The 20105-nt window shown below is 43.4% G+C and overlaps 1 protein-coding gene across 4 annotated transcripts in view; it reads left to right on the forward strand.

The window, feature by feature from the left end:
- Window positions 1-20105, forward strand: part of slc38a4 (solute carrier family 38 member 4) — a 94183-nt gene that overhangs the window by 59344 nt on the left and 14734 nt on the right. For all 4 annotated transcript variants that reach the window (XM_033038124.1, XM_033038126.1, XM_033038127.1 and 1 more), the window contains 9 exons: window positions 1220-1293; window positions 1592-1684; window positions 2693-2774; window positions 3657-3739; window positions 5015-5073; window positions 6037-6303; window positions 6409-6488; window positions 9879-9979; window positions 18544-18668. In XM_033038124.1, coding sequence (XP_032894015.1) covers window positions 1220-1293; window positions 1592-1684; window positions 2693-2774; window positions 3657-3739; window positions 5015-5073; window positions 6037-6303; window positions 6409-6488; window positions 9879-9979; window positions 18544-18668 — 964 coding nt within the window. The remainder of the gene's footprint in view (window positions 1-1219; window positions 1294-1591; window positions 1685-2692; window positions 2775-3656; window positions 3740-5014; window positions 5074-6036; window positions 6304-6408; window positions 6489-9878; window positions 9980-18543; window positions 18669-20105) is intronic.

Raw genomic sequence — 20105 nt, forward strand, 5'->3', positions numbered from 1 at the left:
AAAGTGGGCTAACATGAAAATAGTGTATGGGTGATCGATGGTTGGCTTGGAATCAATGGGTCAATGGGCCTGTTTCCACACTGTATCTCTGAATTAAACTCAACTAAACTAAACGCCATTCATTTAAAATATAGGTCAATGCAAGAACCCAAGTAAAATAATGATCTGATGCTGTCCACATTGTAACACCAGATATAGCCATAAACAGTCAAGACAAACTGGAGTATTTGAATGTGACATTAAATTCTAATTATTTTCATGGATCAATTATATAAAATAGAGAAATAGTAAGTAAAAATGCAGTTGGCAAATTCAATTGGTGTCAAAAATATTGATCTGAGAGTAATTTAAGAATCCTCGGCACTTAAATTAGCAAAGGGAATGTCTGGAATCTTCGTAAACTTTACATCAGTTCGATCAAATGGCCAATATTGAACTGTGTAATTTATGCCCTAGTTTGAAGATACATTTACACTCACGAAAGCATGTGATGCCTAAGCTGCTGCTGGTATTGACTAGTTTTCTATAATGTAACCCGCAGTCCTGAAGGACAGAAAGGGAAGAGAGAAGACAGTGTTGCAGTTAGTTGCTGCACTTTCAGCTTGGCACAGATACTGACTGTGACATTTACTGACTACTTTCTTGTTACTTAGACGAGCAATGCTGATGTTTATCTCGTTGAAAGGCCTAGCTGGCGTGGATGTTGAGAGGAAGTTTCCAGTAGCGGAAGAATCTTGGACCAGAGGGCACAACCTTGGAATAAAAGAATACATGTTTAAAATAGTGATGAGGATTTTCTCTAGCCAAAGGTGGTGAATCTGTGGAATTCATTGCCACAGATGGCTGTGGAGGCCAAGTCATTGGGTATTTTTAAAGATGAGATTAATAGGTTCTTGATTAGTAAGAGTGTCAAAGGCCGTGGGGAAAAGTCAGGAGAATGAGGTTGAGAGGGAAAAATAGATCAGCCATCATCGAAGGGCAGAGCAGACTCGATGGGCTGAATGGTCTACTCCTGCTCCTATGTGTATGAACTTATGATGATATTGTTAATGACTATCTAAACTGACATTTTATATACAATGAACACATTTAGGAAATAAAAATCAGCACTCTGTAAATTGTTTACAAGCTTTACAGAAAATAATATTTGGTATCAGCCATATTTATAGAGACATAGTAATATTGAACATTTTTTGTAAATCTTCTTTTGCTTTTACAGGATCCTATTAGTTGCAGTGGCAATTTTATCCCTGTATTCTGTTCACCTCTTACTAAAGACTGCAAAAGAAGGAGGTATGTGGGTGCCTTACTGAATGTTACAGAAGGCATTTAACAACATAAACTGAGTTATGGTTGTGGCATTTCACCCTAGCTGCCTGTACTAATTGGCATATTGAAATGTCCCACAATGAGTAACGTGGATTAATTTTCAGAAGTAACAGTAGAAAGAATATTAGCCAAAAATCATAAGTGAGAGATATTCGGTGTCGCTCATTTTAAATTACCGCCCATGTCACATCCCAACTCAATAAAAGCCATACAATTATGATTATCACAACATATAACTTAATGTTTTTTTGTTTTAAAATAGGCTCTTTGATTTACGAGAAATTAGGAGAGCGAGCATTTGGGTGGCCTGGGAAAATTACAGCTTTCGGCTGTATTACATTGCAAAATATTGGAGGTATTGACTTTTTGGAAAAAAACTACATTCAATATGATATGGTTTTTTTTAATAATTATCCAGACACATTGTTTATTCTCTTTTTTAACCGACTAACCACTAGATTTATGGATATTGTTTATTTTCTAGATTAAAACGTTATATAGTTTTTTTTAAACATATATTGTAAACTGTTGCCGTTTATGTTTATACTACTAATGACTATAAGTTTCTATATCCTAAATTTTCTGGAAAAGGTCTGAAAGTTAACTGAATAGAACGCAGGAATAAGAGTTCAGATATTTCTATTTAAATATCACTTTTGATTTCTAAACAATATTGAAATTCCAATTGACAGATTTTCTTAATTCTCCAACATTATTAAATCAAAGTGTCTGATTTTCTGCGCGCAATTGATGGAAAATTCTGCGCATTTCCTTAACGGTGTGTGTTCTGTTCTGCCTAATTCTTATTTTTCACAAGCCAGAACAATATAATTCCTGTGGGCCTGAGTCTAAAAAAATAAAACGTCTGTTCCATTGTTTCAGTGTGTTTGACATTCCATTGCACCAACCCTCAGGGAATTTTATGCAATTACTTACAAATATAATCCTGCCCCAGGAATTCTGAATCACGTGGGAATTACCAGGTTGATGTGTGATTATCTTATGCATTAAACATGACTGTGTCTTTCAGAGATCCCCCAGTATATATTTATTTTCTTGCTTTTGGCTATTTTAGAACTCTTTTTCTTCTCCCTGAAGGTATTCTCCCTTTAATGGCAGTAAGATGCTGCTCTGCCTCAGATGAGTATGTCCCAATCCTCTCCGTTAAGAAAATAATGCTGCACATTGAATTTTCCACAAAGTAGCAGAATGCAGCAGGAATATACTATGAAAATACTACTCTTTGCCCCTACAAAGTAGACCAAAATTATCCTGCAATTCTTAAACTGCTTGGCACTCTTTTTTATTTTTGCTGAAATTGAATTAAATGTATTGTATACTGATAAAACAATTCCTATTACAGCCATGTCAAGTTATCTATTCATTGTGAAATATGAACTACCGGAAGTTATTCGTGCATTTATGGGAATTGAAGAGATCCGTGGGTATGTATCTTGGCTTAAAAATGAGAAAGATTTTGCTATAAATGATTTTCAAATGCAGTACCATACATGGAATAGTACAGCGCCCTACACATGAGAGGCAAGTTACAAAATCCAATTAACCTACGATACTACATGTTTTTGGAATGTGGGCGTAAACCGGATGAAACCCACACGATCCCGGAGAGAACGTACAAACTCAACACAGAGAGCACCTGTAGTCAGGATCGAACTCGGGTTTCTGGCACTGTCAGGCAGCAAGCACTGTGCCACAGGAGTATCCTGAATTCTAGCTTAGGAGAGGCAGCACATCCTTCTGGATTCCTGCTTCACCCTGCAGAGAATAGTGTTATTCTTGTCTATATGCTGTCCACTGCTTCATTCTTGTGTGGTTTCTACACTTGGCTGGCTTCCTGTACAAATCCCAACCCAACAAGCTCAAACAAACTCAGCTGACCTACTGGATTATCTGCAAAGACTGAGGCTCCCACAATCCTGACAACAGTGTCTCCTTCTGTCGGAATTAACTGCAGGTGCTGGTTTAAACCGAAGATAGCTGGAATAACTCCATGGGTCAGACAGCATCTCTGGCGTAAAGGAATAGGTGACGTTTCGGATCTGAAAAAGGGTCTGGACCTGAAACATCACCTATTCCTTTTCTTCACAGTGTCGGTTTGGCTGCCCGAGCCCACTAACCTAAGCAGGCCCATTCCACTGAATATACGGTCATTTCCTGCATGTTTATCGTCTGAGGATCCAGGGGGCCTTAAGTTGGTCTTTGATCTGACATTTTTTTGCAGGAAAAATGTAAATAAGGATTTGATAGATGAAATGTTTTTATTTATATGCAGGAAGTTTATAATGATATAATAATGTCCCTTTCAGACTCTGGTATACAAATGGCAATTACCTTGTTGTCATTGTTTCACTGTGCATCATCCTGCCCCTGACTTTTTTGAAAAATCTAGGTAAGCCATTTTTCTGATACACCAGCTAGTCTAGTGGTAATGCAGCAAGGTTTGATTCTGCAGAATGTGTTGGTAGTATTGCAACAAGTGTTAAATTGATCTGTCAGCATCTTGTGAAATAGAGTACGATGTTTCTCCACCATTTCAAAAAACAATTTGCGTTTTTTCTGCTGTGTGACATTAAAATCTTATCTTCATGTTATCACAAGTATTGTCTTTCCCTTGTACGGCAATCAAAAATTACGACTTCCTAAATGATATCATGTCGACATTTGATGATTAAGATCTTACTGATAATAACCCCTCAACAAACTAGCAGTGGCGGAGTTCAGAGATTAAATCATTGCTGCATTTTGTTCCACTTCAAATTAGGTACCAAAATCCATATTTTTAATGACCAACTTTCTTAGAATGAAAATAATTATTGACAGAGTATGTTACAGGATGAACTGATTAAATCATCTTTCTATTTAAAAGGGAAGGATAACCGGTGATCAATGAAAGATCTTGACAGAGAGGAAAATAAAGGGATGGAGCAAGTGTTTTTCTGTCTGTGAAACTCAGCATAGTCATATGTCTTTAGTTTAAGATAAGTTAGACTTTAGAGATACAGCGTGGAAACAGGCCCTTAAGCCCACCGAGTCCATGCTGACCAGCGATCACCCCGTACACTAACACTATCGTACACACTAGGGACAATTTACAATTTTACCAAAGCCAATTACCTTGCAAACCTCTACATCTTTGGAATGTGAAACCCAAGCACCCAGAGAAAACCCACATACACGGAGAACGTACAAACTCCAGACAGCACTCATAGTCAGGATCGAGCGCAGTTCTCCAACGCTGTAAGGCAGCAACTCTACCGCTGTGCCATGTGCCACCCAATTGTTAAGAAATAAAATAGAGAATCCAGAAGGAAGTGATTTATCCATACAGTGATTGAAGGCAATGGTGTGAATGAATTTCAGGGGACGCTAGGTAAGTTTAGGAAGGAAAAGGGAATGTAAGGTAATGCCGATGAGAATCAATGGAAGTCCACGTGGGGAATTGATGCCTGGTTGGACCAGAAGGGTTTTCTGCCTGTTACAAATTCAATATAATTTCAGTTAATGTGACTTATCCGAAGCACAGGGAAACAATATGCATTTTATTTACTGGTCATAAATGCGAGGAAAATGTTGATTATGTAATGTTGATTTAAAATATGGTTATCCATGTTATCAAACCAAACCACATTGTTTAATTAACTAATAGTTTCCATCTTCTGAACAGGGTACCTTGGATACACGAGTGGATTTTCTCTTTCTTGTATGGTCTTCTTTGTTGGCGTTGTGAGTATGGGCAGGCTATATAGCAATTGTCAGTACAACAGCAAGTTTTGTGTTAGAACGCAGACTAATCAATCAATTTGCATATTTATCCCCATACAAAGATTTTTTTTCTCCAGAAAATACATTTATCTATAAGTTGGAATATGAGATAGAGATAATCCAAACTCATCTTCGCATCTGAGTGTCCCAGGCAGAGGAATGTAACGTTCTGATAAGCGAAGATCATAAGTGGCTGTTAATGTTTCGTTACGGCACGGTGTCACTTTTAACTGCTGCTAATGTTCATTCAGCCCCACATTTGTACTAGAGCAGAAAACTGTTGGGCAGTTATCACTGGGAATTGATAGGCTCTTGTTAGTAAGGGTGCCAAAACGTTACAGGGAGAGGACAGGAAAATGGGGTTCAGAGAGAAATATAGGTCAGTCATGATCGAATGGTGGAGCATTAATTAATTAATTTAATTAATTTAAAACATATATTTGCATTGAAATATAAATCTTGCTGCATCTTATCTTTTAAATGAAGGCTCGATTCATTGAAATGAATGCATAGCATGGCACATGTTGCTCGTGCCAAGCTGAGGGTCCATTTACAAACTATAACCAGCCCCCTCAGCTCAGCAACTTAAAAAAACACCCTTGCACTCAGTTCAGAGGTGGAGAGAGAGGTTGGGTGCATTCATATCTGACCTCCAGTACATCCGACCTCCAGCACATTCTGGACATCCATTTTGCAGTGCACAGGCCCAGAATTCTATAACCCATTGCCATGCGCATTGCATCTGTCTGGAGGTTCTCTGTGGCCTTGCCAACTAGCCATTAGCACACTCCGACATGTTCAGACTGTTTGAGTGGGTAGTTTCCCTCTGTCTTGCAGTATGAAGAATTGTTCTGCATACTAGTTATGCACTGTTTGCACAAAGTGTTAACTTTCTATGATAAAGCTATTAATACATTCTTCTAGGTAATATACAAGAGATCTGAGATCCCCTGCCCATTGCCCGGACACTATTCAGGAAATCTGACCTCGCTGGAAAATACTACAGGGCATATGGGAGCAATGCATCCAATGGCGCTCAACAGATCCACCAACGAAGATGTAGACTTCAAGATGCCCTTAGTCAATGGACACACCGAAGTTGATTCTCACACCTACACTAATGGCTTCAGTCATGATGCTCATGATGTAGATGACATGTGCAAACCAAAATACTTTATATTCAACTCACAGGTATTCCAAAGGTTAATAGTATTTAAGGAAAATTTGTTTTTAAGATATTTAAGAAGAAATTGGTGCCGGATGACTATTTGATGCGACTTCTTTCTTATTTTTTAGACTGCCTACACCATTCCCATCTTGGCCTTTGCGTTTGTGTGTCACCCTGAAGTGCTCCCAATCTACAGTGAGCTTAAAGAGTAAGGACGTAATTGCAGATGTTTTTAGGATTGTGACATAACATAATTGTAAAGGTGCCCAGTAAAACTGCACAAAAAAATTAAAGGAAGGTTAACGTGCATTAATTGTTTCTGCTTTTGTTTTAAGAAATTAACTGGAGCCCATTCAGATCATTGTGTTCATGCAAGTCTAAGTTTAGTTTATTGTACTGAGGTACAGTGGAAAACTTTTCTGGTGCGTGCTATCCATTCAGCGTAAAGACTGTACACGTTAGCCGGGAAGTGGTGTTAGGTAAATTGAATGGATTAAAGGCCGATAAATCCCCAGGGCCAGATAAGTTGCATCCCAGAGTACTTAAGGAAGTAGCTGCAGAAATAGTGGATGCATTAGTGATAATTTTTCAAAACTCTTTAGATTCTGGAGTAGTTCCTGAGGATTGGAGGGTAGCTAATGTAACCCCACTTTTTAAAAAGGGAGGGAGAGAGAAAACAGGGAATTACAGACCAGTTAGTCTAACATCGGTGGTGGGGAAAATTCTCGAGTCAGTTATTAAAGATGGGATAGCAGCACATTTGGAAAGTGGTGAATTCATTGGACAACGTCAGCATGGATTTATGAAAGGTAAATCATGTCTGACGAATCGTATAGAATTTTTCGAGGATGTAACTAGTACAGTGGATAAGGGAGAACTAGTGGATGTGTTATATCTGGACTTTCAGAAGGCTTTCGACAAGGTCCCACATAAGAGATTAGTATACAAACTTAAAGCACATGGTATTGGGGGTTCGGTATTAATGTGGATAGAGAACTGGCTGGCAGACAGGAAGCAAAGAGTAGGAGTAAACGGGTCCTTTTCAGACTGGCAGGCAGTGACTAGTGGGGTACCGCAAGGCTCAGTGCTGAGACCCCAGCTATTTACAATATATATTAATGATGTGGATGAGGGAATTGAATGCAACATCTCCAAGTTTGCGGATGACACGAAGCTGGGGGGCAGTGTTAGCTGTGAGGAGGATGCTAGGAGGCTGCAAGGTGACTTGGATAGGTTGGGTGAGTGGGCAAATGCATGGCAGATGCAGTATAATGTGGATAAATGTGAGGTTATCCACTTTGGTGGCAAAAACAGGAAAGTAGACTATTATCTGAATGGTGGCCGATTAGGAAAAGGGGAGATGCAACGAGACCTGGGTGTCATTGTACACCAGTCATTGAAAGTAGGAATGCAGGTGCAGCAGGCAGTGAAGAAAGCAAATGGTATGTTAGCATTCATAGCAAAAGGATTTGAGTATAAGAGCAGGGAGGTTCTGCTGCAGTTGTACAGGGTCTTGGTGAGACCACACCTGGAGTATTGCGTACAGTTTTGGTCTCCTAATCTGAGGAAAGACATTCTTGCCATAGAGGGAGTACAGAGAAGGTTCACCAGACTGATTCCTGGGATGGCAGGACTTTCATATGAAGAAAGACTGGATAGACTCGGCTTGTACATGCTAGAATTTAGAAGATTGAGGGGGGATCTTATAGAAACTTACAGAATTCTTAAGGGGTGGACAGGCTAGATGCAGGAAGATTATTCCCGATGTTGGGGAAGTCCAGAACTAGGGGTCACAGTTTAAGGATAAGAGGGAAGTCTTTTAGGACCGAGATGAGAAAATCTTTTTTTACACAGAGAGTGGTGAATCTGTGGAATTCTCTGCCACAGAAGGTAGTTGAGGCCAGTTCATTGGCTATATTTAAGAGGGAGTTAGATGTGGCCCTTGTGGCTAAAGGGATCAGAGGGTATGGAGAGAAGGCAGGGATGGGATACTGAGTTGGATGATCAGCCATGATCATATCGAATGGCGGTGCAGGCTCGAAGGGCCGAATGGCCTACTCCTGCACCTAGTTTCTATGTTTCTATGTTTCTATGACATGATCACAATCAAGCCATCCACAGTGTACAGATACGGAAGAAAGGGAAGGATGTTTAGTGCCAGATAAAGCCTAGTAAAATCTGATATAAGATAGTCCGAGTGTCTCTAATGAGGTGGATGGGTAGTCAGACCGCTCTCTAGTTGGTAATAGGATGTTTCAGTTGCCTGATAATGTCTGGGAAGAAAATAGTACTAATCCCACCTCTCACCAGTTGCTCTGTGGCCCTGCAGGCTATCCCCCTTTAAGTGTTCATCCAAGTTGTCTGGTAGGGTGGTGCAGCTAATAGAGTGGAGCTTCACAGTGCCAGTGACCAGGGTTCAAGCCTGACCCAACTAGTGTCTGTGACACACTTTGCATGTTCTTTCTCTGACCACATGGGGTTCCTCTGTACCCTGGTTTCTGCCCACATCCCAGAAAACGGGTGGATTGGTAGGCCAATAGGCCATTGTAAGTTGCCCTGAGTATGTAGCTGACAGATAGAACCCAGTGAAGTTGTTGGCAATGTTGCAAGAATAGGTAATGGGGGAAATTAGTGGAGGAATATGACTGCTCTGTGAGCCAGCATAGACTCGACGGGCCAAAATGGCTACTTTCCTCAGGGATGCAAGAGGCTACGGATGCTGGGATCTTATGCAAGATACAAGGTGCTAGAGGATCTCAGCAGGTCACGCAGCATCTGTGGAGGCAATGGACAGAAAATTTTGGGTCATAAACCCTCTCTCTAAAGATGGGTCCAGACCTGAAGAGCTGTTTGTCCATTTCCCTCCACAGATGCCACCTGCCCTGCTGAGTTCCCTCATCAGTTCATTGCTTGGCTACTTACAATGCCACATGGTAAAATATCATTGTGAGTTTCTGCTTCTATACAAGCTCTGCTTCTTGATGAGTTTTTTTTTCTTAGCTCTCCTTTCATCCGTCTACCAATAACTTTCAATTTGCGCACCCTGGTTATGGACCCTTCTGCCAAACACATTGGCCAATCTAAACCTCTCGCTGTTATATAAAATCGAATATGATCGTTCCTCTGTTCCAAAGGAAGCGAGCACAGCCTAGCCAATCTTTCCTCGTAACTATAATTTTCCAGCCATTGCAACTTCCTCACTAGTTTCCTCTATACCACTCTTGAGGAAGTTAAATCTTCTTATTGCCAATTTACTGCGGAGATGATATTATCACCCTTAATTTGCATTTGGAGTTCCTCCAACAGCTGTTCGGTAAATAACCACATCCCAAAAATGTGCAGGTTTCTAGGTTAATTGACCTCTTATAATTCCTCTGATGTGTAGGGAGTAGGCGGGAAACTTGGATAACATAAAACTAGTGTACAGGTGGGTGATGGTCGGTGTGGACTCGGTGGGCCAAAGGGCCTGTTTTCACTCTGTATCTCTAAACTAAACTAATCTTTTCGGGGAATAGCTAGTTGTAGGTCCCTGGAACAGGAATCTTTTATTTTGTATCATGGTATACATTGAAGAAAAAAAATCTGTTTTGTTTTTCAGTCGATCGCAAAAGAAAATGCAACATGTCTCCAACGTGTCGATTACTGCAATGCTCATCATGTACCTACTGGCCGCTTTATTTGGCTACCTGACCTTTCTTGGTGAGTAAGATTGCAAGCAGCACTGAAGTAAAATCTGCGGTGTTGCTTTTGATCATCTTTGATTATTTTTACATGCAGCGACGTTGATGATATTTAGTTTTAGTGTTTCAATCAATTTAATGCCAGCACAACAGCAGCATAGTGTGCAGCTGGTGGAGTTGTTGACTCGCTGCACGAGAATACTGCATTTGATCCTAACCTTGGGCGCTGTCTATGTGGAGTTTCATTGAGTGACCGCATGGGTTTCCTCTGGGTGCTCGGGTTTCCTCCCATATCCCAAAGACTTGTGGGCTTGTAGGTTAATTGGCCTCTGTAAATCGCCCTTAGTGTGTAGGGATAATCAATGGTTGGCATGGACTTGATGAACCGAAGTGTCTTTATCTCAGCTAAAGTAAATGTTGAATATTTCAGTTGTAGATTAACAAAATAGTAAGATTAAACGAGAACTTACCAGTTTGAAGTTTGATCGTTATTTTATGAGGAGTAACGTTGAGGGATTACGTGAAGAACCCCGCCAGGACGCATGCGTGTCATTCTTCAAAGCAGCGGTGTGAAATCACAGATAACTGTAATGACTAAACATAGTAAGATTAGAGAAGAGATACCAGTTGAGTATATGATCAAGGGTGGGAGCGGAGGGCACGTAATCCCTCAACGTTACTCCTCATAAAATAACGATCAAACTTCAAACTGGTAAGTTCTCGTTTAATCTTACTATTTTACTTCGGAGTCACGTGAGTGACTACGTGAAGATTTTAAAGCTCTGTGATTTCATGCCGTGGAAACGAGTCCATGCATCACATCTGCCTTGATTATGGGGAGAATAGTGTTAACATCATTAGACATCAATACGATATTGAAAACCCAACGATAAATATATTAACACCAAATTATTGCCCCTATTTATGGGGTAAATTATATTACAGAACTTAAAATTGTTTCTGCAAATGTTCCAGGTTCAATGACTGGTTTGTTATAAAATCGTTGGAAAGTTTTCTCTGTTGGCCATCCTGCTGTCTTGAGGATTTGGTCCATAGGAACATCCAACTTCATAGCTGCCGATGTAGCTGCAGCCCTGGTGGAGTGAGATTTAAAATGCTAGTGTCTACTCCAGCCTTTATTAGGACCTGTTTTAGCCATCTAGAGATGGTCTGGACTGTCACTGTTTTGAGTGGCTGTTTGTAGCTGATTAAAAGTGACATTTCTTTCCCTCTGATGATCTTAGTATACTCCATATATAATAGTAAGTGTGTTACAATACAGAGACGATCATCTGTCGGGTAGGCCCTGAATTCTGTTTTTAGGCCTGCTGACCCCTGTCTGTTCTGTTTGACTAATTCATTGATGTGAAAAGTTAAATTTCCAGTTGAAATAGTCATGTTGTCCAGCCTTAGTTTCTGTAGTGACTGGACCCTTTGTGCCGTGACCAAGGCCATCAGCATGACTGTTTTCATAGTCAGTTTCTGTAGGGACAGAGCTGTAGCTGGAGACCAGTTTCTTAACATGGTCAGTACAATGCTCACATCCCATATTTGGGAGTACCTGGTTCTTGGGGGATTAACATTAAAATGCCCCTCATGAGTTTGGTTACCAGGGTGTGTCCCAACAGAATGCCGCTCTGTTCCTTGCCACAGGTATGTTGACAGAGCACTTCTGGCGCAGTTGATGGCACTATGACTGAGCCTCTCATCGTAATGGAGGCTTGCCAGGAATTCCAGAACAGACAGGTTGTTCATAGATCTGTGGGTGATGTTTATTGTTGTGACAGTACTTCCCATTTCTTGATGACACCAAGTACTGTTTTTTGGTGGACTGTCTGTGGGCCGCTGAAATAATATCCACTGTTCGGTCCGTCAGTCCCAGGTGTAGTAGAGGTGCTTTCAAACTCTACAAATTAATAGGTTTATATAATTATGACATGGGTAACTTCCCCTTGTTGCGGGATGAACCAGTAAATTAGGTCTATGATGGATGGTGATGCATGGTTCCAATACCATGTCGAGTATCACCGGGACCCATGGTTGAGTAGGCCAATCGGGTACTATCAAAATACCAGACGCGGAGTCTTGCTGTATATTCCTAAATACCCGACTGATGAGGCAGAAAGGAGGGAATGCATAAATAAACAATCCCCCAATGCAGCGAAAATGCATCTGTTGCCACTGCCCCAGGTTCTGGTTCCCATGAACATAATTCGATAGCTGGTGTGAGCCTGGATGCGAATAGGTCGATATCTGGTATTCCATACCGTGCTGTAATTTCAGCAAATACATTTTTAACTAACATCCATTCAGTGTTTTCATTGAATTTGCGTGACCTGTTGTCTGCCACAAAATTTAGTTTACCTGGTAAGAAGAATCAAATACACAGGACAAGATGTTAAGAAGTCCCTTGTGCCAATAGGTGGGGAGCATTTCACGACATTCGTTGATTGTTGAGAGTGGTAGACGCTCAACATCGGTGGGGGGGCGGGGGGGGGGGGGGAGTGGATACGTATATCTTGGCCTGGGTAACCTTCAGGACAGTTGGGCACAGGACACATCATCAGTAGTGTACCCTTGCATCACTGGGTGTTTCGGCCTTTTAACACTATACACCCTCCACAAGGGCGGCCCGCTGCAGGATGATCAGCCCTCAGCGCGTGTCCCGTGTCAAACCGTCCCAAAGATTCACCCTGAAATACTTGGGGCCCAGCATGGGTCTTTCCGCTTGAGCCAAATCCACCGGCTGCTTCTTTCAGCCGCCTCTGAGAGTGATCTTATGGTCTTCCGCAGAGCCTGACCGTGGATTCCAAGCTCCTTCAGCAGTCTGATGGTAGATGACGCAACAAATCCTCTGCATCCCACTTCAACTGGATAGACTTTGGTGTTCCAGCCACGCTGCGTTGCCTCTGCTGCAAGCTCTGCGTAACGCAGCTTCTTACGCTCATAGGCCTCCTCAACAGAGTTCTCCCATGGAACTGTGAGCTCTATGATGTAAGCAGTCTTCTGTGAAGGGGACTAGAACACCAAGTCTGGCCTGAGGTTGGTGGAAGCAATTTCAGGTGGAAAAACTAGTTGTCGGCCGATGTCCGCCAGCATCCTCCAGTCGCGGGCCCTGCATAGGTTTCCTTCTCCTGATCTGGTGGAAGGATGTTTAGATGTTTTCTCTCCTTCTCGGACAAAGGTTGTTGCCCTTAGGGGGGGGGGGGTTGCTTGCTCTCGGAGGCAAGGAGTTGGTCGCACACCGCCTGTTCTCAAGGGCTGATGCCAGGCTTTTTAGTACCTGATTATGCCGCCACGTGTATCTCCCTTGCGTGAGGCTGGTCTTGCAGCCTACCATGATGTGTTTGAGGGTCGCTGGAGTTGGGCAGAGGGCACAGTTTGGATCCTCGCCGTACCACTGATGGAGGTTCTTTGGTGATGGAAGCACGTCATAAGTCGCTCTGATGATGAAGCTGATCTTGCTTGCTTCCATTTCCCATAGTTCTTTCCAGCTGATCTTCCTCCGCTCCACACCTTCCCACTGCATCCATTGCCCCTGTTTGGCAAGAGAGACCGCCTTTGCACTTCTTGCGGCCTCCTCCTGTCGCCGCACCTCCTCGACCACCAATGTCCTCCGCTCTGATGTTGTGGCCTTTCGCCAAGTTGGTTTACTTGTCGTAAGGCCAAAGCCTCCTCTTCCCTGCTGGACTTGCCCCACGATGTCTTTGTGTCTCAGGGCTGATGAAGCTTGCTGTACTGCATCAGATGGTGTCCACTTCCGGCCAGTTACTAGGGGCGGCGCAACAGCACTGATGATCTTGTCTCTAGAGTCCCTCAGTGTCATCTGGAGTCTTACTTTAGAACACTTGTATTCCTCTGTTAGACTAGTGAGAGGTAGTTCCAGGACCCTTTTGCCATATAGGCCGATGTTAGTTAGACATCGTGGGACCCCGAGCCATTTCTTCGCGTATGAAGTTATGGTTCGCTCCATCTTCTCCACAGTTGTTATTGGGGCTTCATAAATGGTCAGTGGCCACATTGTCCGAGGAAGGAGTCCAAACTGTAGGCACCAGAGCTTCAGTTTCCCAGGCAGTAGGGTCTGATTGATGTTCTCCAGGCCATTGACAATTTCTTGCCTTAGTTGTTGCACCTGCTCTTTGTCCTTGAGACTTACGTTGTACCATCTGCCCAGGCTTTTAACTGGCTGTTCAGACACTGTTGGTATTGGGTCGTCACCGATACAGAACCTTGTGTCTCTAAGCACCCCCTTGACTATGGAGATGCTTCGAGATTTACTTGGTTTGATCTTCATTCGGGCCCACTTGATGTTCTCCTGCAGCTTTCCAAGTAGCCGCTTGGTGCATGCTGCAGTAGTGGTTAGTGTGGTCATGTCGTCCATGTATGCCCTGATGGGTGGCAGACGGAGCCCAGCCCTGGTTCGTTCACCGCCCACCACCCATTTTGAGGCCCTGATGATGACTTCCATGGCCATTGTAAAGGCCAAGGGTGAGACTGTGCAGCCTGCCATGATGCCTACTTCCAAGCGCTGCCATGTTGTACTAAAGTCAGCTGTTGTGAAGCACAGCTGCAGGTCTTGGAAATAGCTCTTGACCAGTGTGGTGATGAGCTCTGGTACATGGAAAAAGGCAAAAGATTCCCAAAGGAGTTCATGGGGAACTGAACCAAATGCATTGGCCAGATCGAGGAAGATCACATGTAGGTCTCTCCTCTCCTTCTTAGCTGCTTGGATCTGGTGCCAGATCATGCTTGTATGCTCCAAGCAGCCCGAAAATCCTGGAATTCCTGCTTTCTGTACAGATGTATCAATGTACTTGTTTGTTACCAGATAGGTGGACAGCCTTTGTGATACAATGCTGAAAAAGATTTTTCCCTCGACGTTGAGGAGACATATTGGCCGGAATTGGCTGATGTCTGACGCATCCTTTTCTTTAGGTATTAGCACGCCGCCGGCCCTTCGCCACGCCTTAGGTATTGTTTGCTTCTTCCACACCACCCTCATGAGCTTCCATAGAAAGCGTAACACATCCGGTGCGTTCTTGTAGAGCTTGTATGGTACTCCGTTTGGCCCCGGAGCTGATGCTGCTCTTGCTCGCCGGACAGTGTTCTCTACCTCTTTCCATCTTGGAGGGCTGGTGTCCAGGTTGAATTCAGGTGGTTGAATAGGCGGGATGTCATGTGGGATGACTAACTGCTCATGCCTTTTCGTGTCTTGGTGGGCCTTTTCCAGGTGTTCCTCCAACTCCCGTTTTGATGTTTTCAAAGTTCCACTTTTTTCCTTTGCGAAGAGGTCTTTGATGAACTTGAAAGGGTCTTTGTAGAACCGTGTTCTTGTGTGTTCTTTCTTCTTGCGAAGTTTCCTCAAGTTCTCTGCTTTTCGCAAGGTTGCCAATCGGCTCTAGATGTCCTCTTGGAGTAGCATGAGACCTTCTCTCTCTGCCTCAGTTGCTTTTTTCCATTGCTTTTTCAACTGTCTCCTCTCTCTGATTAGCCTCTCGATCTCCTGCTGCCTCCTGGACTTGATTGGTGTTGGTAATTTATTTCCACCTCTCCCTTTACTCACCCCAAACCGTTCTTCTCCATAGCTGTAGATTGTAGTAGGTAGCTGATATCCAAATATCTCTCTCTGGATACACTATTGCCAAATTGTGTTGGCCAGATTGTCACATAATGTCGATTTGTTTCCACCCATATGGTTGATATATGCTACCACGGTGGTGTTGTCAATTTGTAGTCTAACATACTGGTGATATAACCCAGAACAATATGACTTAAGGCCATGGAATGCACTTAACATTCCCAGGTAGTTTATGCCCAGTGTTTGTAATAATGATGCCTCCTGTGCATTCCATCTCCCCCACAGCTGGAGATGGAATTGGTAGCACCCCATCCAAGTGCACTGGCATCAGTTTGTAGTTCCATAGATGGGTAGCTGATAATGTTTGGATAGGAACAATGCCTAATGTTATCTTTCCACCATTTTAGTTCCATTATGGCCTCTGTTGGTAGCTTCATAGGTCTGTCAAAATGACCACCATAATTTTTGAGTGCTCGTATTTTAGCCCTCTGTAATTTTTGATAATGTAAAGGTCCGATTTGTGTGGCTGGAAACGCAGCCACTATTATGCCAATTATTCTTGCTACCAGTCTGATGGATGGTTTTGTGATGTCAATGATTTTGCTGCAAGCCTCCATTAAGGCTGTAACCTTTTCTTTCGGCAAAGTCACTGACATGTGAACTGAGTTAAGGGTGAACCCCAGATGATCCATTGTGTTAAATAACATCTGTGGTCACCTCTAATGGGTACTGTATAGTAAGCATCTTTTAAAACGATGCTTGCCATGTAGTAACCTAGGAAATCAATTGCTTAGCAGTAATAAAGGTTTCCATCTAGTAATGAATATATAGTACGAAAGTATTCAAATGAGTCAAATCTATGATGATGCGGCAACCACCATCTTGTTTACGATAAAGATTTTGGACACGAATTCCTGTGATTCGTGTTGGGTTTCCTCCATTACTCCTTTTTTATATGGCCACTGTAGTTCAGCATGCGCTTTTATTTTTCTTTGCCTGTAAGCACGAACATTCGGTTCAGTACATGCTGAACTGGAGGATTATGTTTTTGTATAAATTCTATGGTATAACCCTATACTTCTGAAAATATAAGTGTCGGTAGTTAATTTATTCCATGCATCCAGATAGAATTGTAATCTCCCACCAACCTCGTAAGGAACCAGACCCACCTACCTCCATGGTTACTATTGGTAGGTTTGTTACTTTTTCGGCATCCTCCGTGGACGTTGAGGCGCCGGTGTCTGGATCTGTAGTTGGGTCGGTGTTGAGGGTTAGCGCATTCCCCAGGAAGGCCGTTCTGGGCCATGGCCTAAAAAGACCGATGTTGAGTGTTCCTGGCCTTTGAGCTTTCACCAGTTTGTCTTGTCCGACTGGTGGTGCGTAGGGGTGCTTTTTCTGGCCGAAGTAGTTTTTAGACGTTGCTTTAATGAGCCCCAGGGTTTTACCCTCTTCGTCAAGTTCTTTTACCTGTTTTGATAAGTTGCCTCCAAATAGTAATATTGGTGGTTTGGAGGTTGCAGGTTTGCATAGGCCTGCAAATTAAGGTCTAAAGCCGGTTGGATGGCACTTCTTCCTAATGCTGTTTACTCGTATTGGTAGTTGCAAAATAAAGCCAGTGCATCCTGGTGATCTTGTGTCATGTCTTTTTTGTTTATTGTGCGGGCGAAAACCGTAATTCCCGCTGTTAGGACTTTCAGAACTTTCTGTAGTTTCAAGTCCCTGGCTCTGATTGAGGCTCCGCCATGTTTTCAAATACACTGGTTGACACTGGGAACATTCAGTGTTTTGCAGTTCCCTGGTGGTAAGTGTCTTGCTGTGGTGTCCAATAATGCCTGTCCTTATAGCTGGTTGAATGGCAAGTAGTTGATACTTGCAGCTATTTTAGGTTCCAGGTTTTGGCCAGTTTGGTCGGGTTGAATAAACTGGGACACCATATCCAATAGGTTTTCTTGCACCCCATGTGCACTAGGGGTATGTTCTGCACCCCTCTTCAGGGTCAGTCCAGAATTGACCCCCTGTACTCCCCTCTGATGAGGGAGAAACACTGTGCAGCCCTACAATAGGTACTGCTGTAGGACTTACTAGCTGTCCACTGTGACTAGTCTCCATCTCCCGGAGCCTGTCACTTTGGAGTATTTGCTCCAACAGCCGCTCCAACTGGCTCCAATGCTCTCGGGCACTGGCCACTCGTGGCTGCTCCAGTTTCTGCAGCCGCTCCAACCGGCTCCAATGCTCACGGGCACTGGTCGTCGCGGCTGCTCCTGAAGCCGCTCCTGCTCCAGTTCCTGCAGCCGCTCCAACCGGCTCCTATGCTCACGGGCACTGGCCGTCGCGGCTGCTCTTGTTCCCCACTCCCAGCCGCTCCAACCGGCTCCAATGCTCACGGGCACTGGTCATCGCGGCTGCTCCTGAAGCCGCTCCTGCTCCAGTTCCTGCAGCCGCTCCAACCGGCTCCAATGCTCACGGGCACTGGCCGTCGCGGCTGCTCTTGTTCCCCACTCCCAGCCGCTCCAATGCTCACGGGCACTGGCCGCTCGCGGCTATTCAGAGTCGGACTCATCGGAGTTAACGACTCTGTTAGTTTTTTGCTTCGCTTTACCGCCCGGTCGTGGCCGGTGCGGGAGCGAAGTCGGGCACAGCTGTTCCCATTTCGGGAGATTGGCGTGCCGTTGGCTGCTGCTGCTGGCTGCCCGCAACTCCGCGGTTCTCCCCCGCCAGCTTTTTCGCAGCCTTCGTGGATCTGGTCCATGTCTCCACCTGTAAGGTAAGTGGAAGGAACGCAGAGTCCCCTTACCTGCTGTTCCCGGCTTTCAAATTCTGCCGCTAAGGGGAACGTCGTTCCCCCTGCTGTGACTCGTTGCAATGCGTGTAGCGATATGACACGCATGCGTCCTGGCGGGGTTCTTCACGTAGTCACTCACGTGACTCCGAAGTAAAATTGAGTGTTTATTGCCCTCCAGATGCAGACCAAATTAATTGTGATGGTGTTTTATTTCTCTGCACAGGACAAGTTGAGACTGAATTGCTGCATACCTACACTAGAGTCTACCAATTTGATATCCTGATTGTGTGTGTTCGCGTGGCTGTGTTGGTAGCTGTCACACTGACTGTCCCCATCGTGCTATTCCCGGTAAGTAACAACATGGCTCTTGGGAACTAAATTCTCAAACGTAGATGAGCGCTTTAAAAAAATTTAACTTTTAAAGACGTTCCCAGGTCGACATCCATAGAAAAATCCACAATCCTTTTACCACAGATTGCACTCCAAGACACAGTAGCTACAGTACATCATATCTAGGCTGGCAAGAATGCAATTTTCTTTGAGCACTGATGACCATGGAGGTTGGAGCTGACAGATTTATTTAAAGCATTCATAAAAGTAGTGCCTATGCTTCTAAGAATGTGAACATGGCCCATCATTATTATCTTATCATTGGTGAGACCCTAGCTTGTATCTAAAAGCATAGCTGTGTGTGCCAGGTATAAAGATCAAGAAAATAATTTGGGAAATTGTAATTCGTTTCCCAGAAGGGTGTGAGAGTGGATGGATGTCTGGAGTGGGAAAGGAAACGTCTGGAGTGGGAAAGGAAGACTAGAGACACAACGCGGAAACAGACCCTTTGGCCCATACATACCGACCAGCGATAACCTCGTATACTAGCACTATCATACATACTTGAGACAATTTGCAATTTACAGCAGCCAATTAATCTACAAACCTGTATGTCTTTGGAGTGTGGGAGGAAACCGGAGCACCTGGAGAAAACCCACGCGATCACACGGAGAATATACATACTCCGTCCAGACTGTGGCGATCATGACGTTTCAGACTGATGTATACAATTTTCTATTTTCCCTGAAGGAAGGAAATCGTTGTCCTTATCCATTCTGGCCTATGTGATTGTAGGCCACCGCCAAAGTGGTTGACTCTTAGTCCTCTAGAATGTTTGAGGAAGCCACTAGTTCAGAGCCAATTTGACAAGGGGATTAAATGCTGACTATATCCTTTGAACAATAACAAACAAACTCCTTCATCCAACACAAAACACCTCCAAACAAAAAGCTCTTCTCTGATAGCAATAACTAGCTTGGGTACACTGGTATAAACTATGGTTTGCTCTGCTGGAAAATAAAATATGCTCAGTAAACTGTCTTCTATAAACAACAATCATGGAAGAAAGGCCATCTGAAGTCTTTCATTGCCAACTGTTCATTTTATTCCCATGAAGTAACATAAACAGTCTGAAGTAAGCAAGGGAACATGTTTCCTTAAGTGGCAGTATGGCTGAGCAGGCCTTTGGTGCTGGAAATAAACTAATATTTGAAGGTGAAGGAGAGGTTAGAGGTGGAGTTCCTATTAACACACTCTTAGAAATGTATAGAAGTATGCCTTGACATCATCGTTCAGGTGAGTTTACTGCTTGGTTTCATGCAGCTCACATTGATTTTTAGAGGAACAGTGTGTTCTCCAGAAGGGATCCATTCAATAAATTCCATTCTGAGGTGATCATAAACTGATCAGCCTTTGAACTGGCTTATCTCACCAGAAGCAGGATGTATTAGAGTT

Source organism: Amblyraja radiata, chromosome 19 (assembly GCF_010909765.2).
Source record: "Amblyraja radiata isolate CabotCenter1 chromosome 19, sAmbRad1.1.pri, whole genome shotgun sequence".
Taxonomy (NCBI): domain Eukaryota; kingdom Metazoa; phylum Chordata; class Chondrichthyes; order Rajiformes; family Rajidae; genus Amblyraja; species Amblyraja radiata.